The 4,860-nt window shown below is 48.8% G+C and overlaps 1 protein-coding gene across 1 annotated transcript in view; it reads right to left on the bottom strand.

Moving 5' to 3' along the window:
- The window catches only part of SLC16A5 (solute carrier family 16 (monocarboxylate transporter), member 5), an 8,274-nt gene extending 5,544 nt beyond the window's left edge, over positions 1-2,730 (bottom strand). The window contains exon 1 of the mRNA XM_010291987.1: positions 2,511-2,730. Coding sequence (XP_010290289.1) covers positions 2,511-2,730 — 220 coding nt within the window. The remainder of the gene's footprint in view (positions 1-2,510) is intronic.
- Positions 2,731-4,860: the final 2,130 nt, after the last annotated feature.

The following is a 4,860-nucleotide window of genomic DNA, read 5'->3' as shown; positions in this document are numbered from 1 at the left end:
CCTGCTGAAGACATTAAGGATGGTACTGCTGTTTAACCGACCTAGGTAGCCAGAAGTCATAAATTGAACACTCCAAAATAATAAGATTTGCTTTAAAAATCATAAGGGTTTTTCATTATTTGTTCCCGTTAACTTGCTTTCTAGCAAGTTTCAAACGTTATTTCTCACTTGCCTGGGACTTTTGTGCTTTCTTTTTTCCTTTTCAAAAATAATACCAAGAAAAAAGCTGCACTCGTATGAGTGCTAGACTGGAGAGTTGTGTGCATGAGTATCTGGAAGCAGGAACCTGTAAGGGCCTGAACTCCCCTTTTGGAGCCAGCCGTAGGATCCTGAGGTCTCTCAAATGATTCTTATAACAAAATAATGGTTAATTGTTTTTACCTGGGAACATACCATGGATGACGAGATATGTTTGGCTTAATAAGTTATGAGCTGTTGTTTGCACTGTGCCCTTCCTCGTTTCCTTCCACAGCCCCGCTGAGCTGAGGTTAGCTCTCCTGCGTGGGACCTTCTCACTCCACTGACCACTCTCAGAATGGGCTGCTCTGTCCGTTTCCCTTCCTGTTTACCAATTTTTGCAACAAATATTTTTTTTTTCTCCGTCAGTTCCTCAGAATTAAAAAGAATGAAGGAGAAGAAAAGAGAGAAGCACTTTTAAGAGACCCTGGTGACACAGCAGAATGCAATTCTGGGAAGGGTTTAAGTGCCAAGACGACGGATGTAACCGGAGAACCTGAATCAGAGCCTGGCCCACTGCAGAGGAGGTCAGAAGTTGCACCACAAGCCATACATGATTGGCCTGAGAGGGATTCTTTGATCCCTGGTTTTTTTTGTTGTTTTTTCTTCCTGGTTTATGGTCATGTTAGTCCTGTCATATGCTACTGGGGGACAAGAACAAGCACTCCTCTGCTGTAACAGCCTGCAATAGGAGACATAACTGGCAAGCAAAGCAACAGCTCTCTTGTAATGCGCTGGCTATGCCATGACAAATTCTGTTAGTGAATATAATTAACATGAGGTTATTCTTTCCTTGTCTAATTTATAACTTTTGGATCTATTTATTGGCTCTCTTTATATTACCTCTTACTGTGGTTCCAGCCTCCTGCAAAACAATTACTTCATTAAAGAAAGTAGGATAGTTGATATTTTCTTGCAAATAACTGCCAGACTTGTCCTTCCTGGACATGTTGGGACCAAGCTGCTTCTGAGACCATTTCCCAGAGCCAGCAGGTCCCATTTGGCTCCTTCCCACTCACCGCAGCAGGTCCACAGGGGATGGTAGGCAACATGGGGAATGCCCAACAGATTCCAAATTCAAAGCCCCAAGGACACTGCTCTATTTCTGCTGACCTTCGGTGATAATTCCTCCTGTAGTTTTTTCCCCTGAGGTCTCTTTCCATCTGCACCTTGCAATTCTGGACCCAGCTGCTTCTGCTAAGGTGCAAACTCTCTCCCATATCAGGTGGCTGTCAGCCAAGTGGTGCGCAGGGGACACTGAACCTGCCACAGCCTTCACATCAGCATGACTCAGGGCTCTGCTTTTGTGGGATTTTTTTTCATACTATAGTGTCACCTTTCACCAGTATTGGAAGGGACAGGCATGAACTCAGGGAGCAGCTCAGATACGTGGGTGTCACTAGATACATTCCTTCTTTTGCCTACGTGGGGTTTGGGTAGTCTGTTTATCAAATAAGCACAGGAGTTATATGTGGAGGGGTCAGCAGCAACACAGACCCGTCACTGGGAAGTCCTTGAGCTGCTGGGGATTTGTTTTTCTCTTCTGTGCAGAAATATCTGTCTGGGTGGGGAATTTGGGGACCCTGTCCTGTGCAGCTTCCACATTTTCTTTGGGGGAAAAAAACACTGATTCACTCCACTACCCATGAAGCACGAGCCTCCTTCCATCCCCCTTCACCTGGAGGGTGCTGCCTGACCCACATTCTGCATTAATCCAGCTATGCTCACATCTGCCCTGATCCCTGCTTGGGTGTGCACTCTATGCCAACGCCCAAGGAGTTGCTTTTAACACTCCGCCTCAGCTAGCCACCTGGAAGAGCTTGGCTTTTGGCATCTTTTCAGCCATGAAGAACACAGTTGTCATGTGGCACGTGGAAGGAGATGTGCTGTCGTGGACAGAAGATAAATCAAGAAAGCGTCCAAGCTCCAGTGCTACCTGCCAGCTTATTCAAAGAACTGCTATGGGAAATAGTTAAGTTCTCGCTGGTCTGGAGAAGCTGGCCTGAAAAAGGGATTCGTCTCCTTTGACCAAGGGTCTTAGTTGTCTCTTAGAGTGGCAAAAGGGAGCTTGGCATCTGTGGACACTTAGTTTTGGACTATGCGGGCATGGATCAAAGTGTCTGGGAGATGCCGTGCCCTGCCGACCAGACAGTCTGCTCAGACCTCCCAGTCCCTTCCACCTTAATGAAATATTAAGTGCCCTTGTTATGGTCCCTCATCAGCAACACAACCGCAGGAGATGGTGGAGGGCATTCCCTGCGGCCATTACTTACCGCCTCCATACAGCACGGCCACCATGATGGATGGGAACCACGATGTCTCGCTATTGCTGGCCTGGAACTCATGCTGGAGGTCCGTGAAGAAGACGCCAATGCAGGAGGGGAAGCCCAGCGTCAGCCCCTGCAGCAGCACTGCAGCAAGCAGGACCATCCATGCCCATCCTCGGTCCTGGGGCTTGGCAGCTTCGCGTGCTGCTGCTGCTCCTTGGGACATGATGGCCTCTTTCTCCTCCTAAGCCAGGCTGCTGGGGAAGGGATTGCAGCTACCATGCAGCCGTCAGCCCAGCGAACGGACCTACAAAGAGCTGATGGTATTCCCGAGGCTCAGAGGCACCAGTGCATCCCACACCTTTTGCAGCTGACACTGTAGGCTTCTTGCTTTGCATTTCTTCCAGCACCTCCCTTCCTTCTCACTACAGGATCCTGGCAACAGATTGCTTGAGAAACAACTGCCTTTCCCTTTTATATTTCACAAGACGGTGACCACAGCCAGGTACAGAACAGAACCACACCTCCTCTGAGGTATGAATTGACCTTACCTAGTTCCCGCCCTTATTTTCCCTTTCACCTGCTTTCATCATATGGAGTCCCCTTGCTGGCAATTGCTAAGGTCACTCAGTCCTCCTGCTAAGAAAAGAACGAAAAGCTCTGCAAATGCCAAGAAAAATAGAAACATACAACGCTTGCATGTCGCAACAGAGCTCAGCATGAACCTTTCAGGAAAACTGCACCTACCTACAAAGTGCTAGTGGGGAAAAAACATTTTTAAAGCCGTCATTAATTAGGATCCAGTGATCGCAGGTAGGCTTTTGCTTTACCTCTGTTTAGATCTAGAGCTTCTTCTGAGAGATCCCAGTTTTGATTTCTCTGAGACTGGCAGCACAAAACATATAGCAATAGCATTCCCCATCCTCTCCACATGAATAAACGTGCATTCAAAAAAAATCTTTGGCAGCTGGCTGAGCTTAAGAAAAGTGCCCATGAGGTCACTGCACAGTGCAATATTTATTTAGCGCTCAAATAGTGGCTTTTCCCTAAAACAATAGCTACATTTGAGTTTTGCGTGCAGCTTTAAAAATTAATAATAGTTTGATTTTGCTCATTATTTCAAATATGCCATGGTGGCAGAAAGTTAGTTTCATACCTTAGGCTGAGACCTGAATGGGTCAAAAGAAGGATAGCGTGCGCGTGGCTGTGTGCGTGGCGCGGGCGGCTCATCCCTTGCGTGCGCAGCCCGATCAGCTCATGGCCCACGGTTAGATACTTCTGCTTCAGTAGCGACTAAAAGCTTTGATGAAGTCTTTTGCAATATTAACCTAGGCATCACTTCTGTAAACAGGGCTCTTATGCCGGCTGGCTCACAGCCAAAAAGAAAAAAAAAAAGGCCGGGAGCGGAGGGGGCCCGTGGGAAGGGGCTCTGAAATGCAAATCATGGTGGTGGTGCTCAGCACACTTTAATCCTTTGTCCACTTTAGCTGGGCACAGATAATGCAACTAATTCAAGCGCTTGTCTCTCTGGTGTGAATTAGCTGGATGACAGCCTAAAACCTCTCCCCGGCAACAGCAAACCTGCAGAAAAAGGCAGAAGCACAGCTCCTCTCTGTTCCCAGCTGCCCTGTCCAACTCTTGAGTTTGTCCGGCAGAAGATTTCTGGCTCCCCTCACATCTCCCTGTGCGCCTGCTCACTGGGGAGAGGTCTCCAGTGGGGCTGCAGACCCCATGGCTTGCGTCCACCTTCTGCCTTTGGCTGCCGGACACCTTTTACCCTGGGCAGCCCAACCTGCACAGTCGCTGCAAGGACCCCGGGGATGTGCTGCCAAGCGCCGCATGGCCTCCTCACTGCCTTCTGCCTGCATAAAGGTAAAGGAACAAGTTTGTTCCAGCCCTGGCTACACCGAACAACAGCAGTGCCCTAAAACCTTAATTTAACCCTTCCCAGGGTAACTAGATAGGATGGATGGTGCAAAGGTGTAGGGCTAGTGCCTGCTTTTGTGCTCCTGTGGGCTAGATGTTCTCAGCCAACCTGCTCCTCGTGCCAAGCAGCGAACATGAGAGACCAGGAACATCTGCAAAATCGGCAGATTTTCACATGCAAGTGATCGCCTCGTGCTGATAGTGTTGGGAATAGGACTGAGGTTCACAGCAATAGCCACACCTGGGTGCCCACAGGGAGCTTTTGTTGGGAGCAGATGGACTGATGCAACAGTGCTTCCCTCTACCAGCCCGTGCGATGCCTCCGGACGGATGGGTGCCCTGGATGGGACAAGGGGCAGCACACTGCTGGTTTCAGTCTTTCTTTCTGGCTCCTCTTTGCCAGTCACTGTCTGCCCTGATGAGCTAATTC

The sequence above is a fragment of the Phaethon lepturus genome, unplaced genomic scaffold (genome assembly GCF_000687285.1).
Source record: "Phaethon lepturus isolate BGI_N335 unplaced genomic scaffold, ASM68728v1 scaffold45097, whole genome shotgun sequence".
NCBI classification, from domain to species: Eukaryota; Metazoa; Chordata; class Aves; order Phaethontiformes; family Phaethontidae; genus Phaethon; species Phaethon lepturus.
Note: the sequence above shows the minus strand (reverse complement) of the source record. Positions and strands in the feature narration are given on the sequence as shown.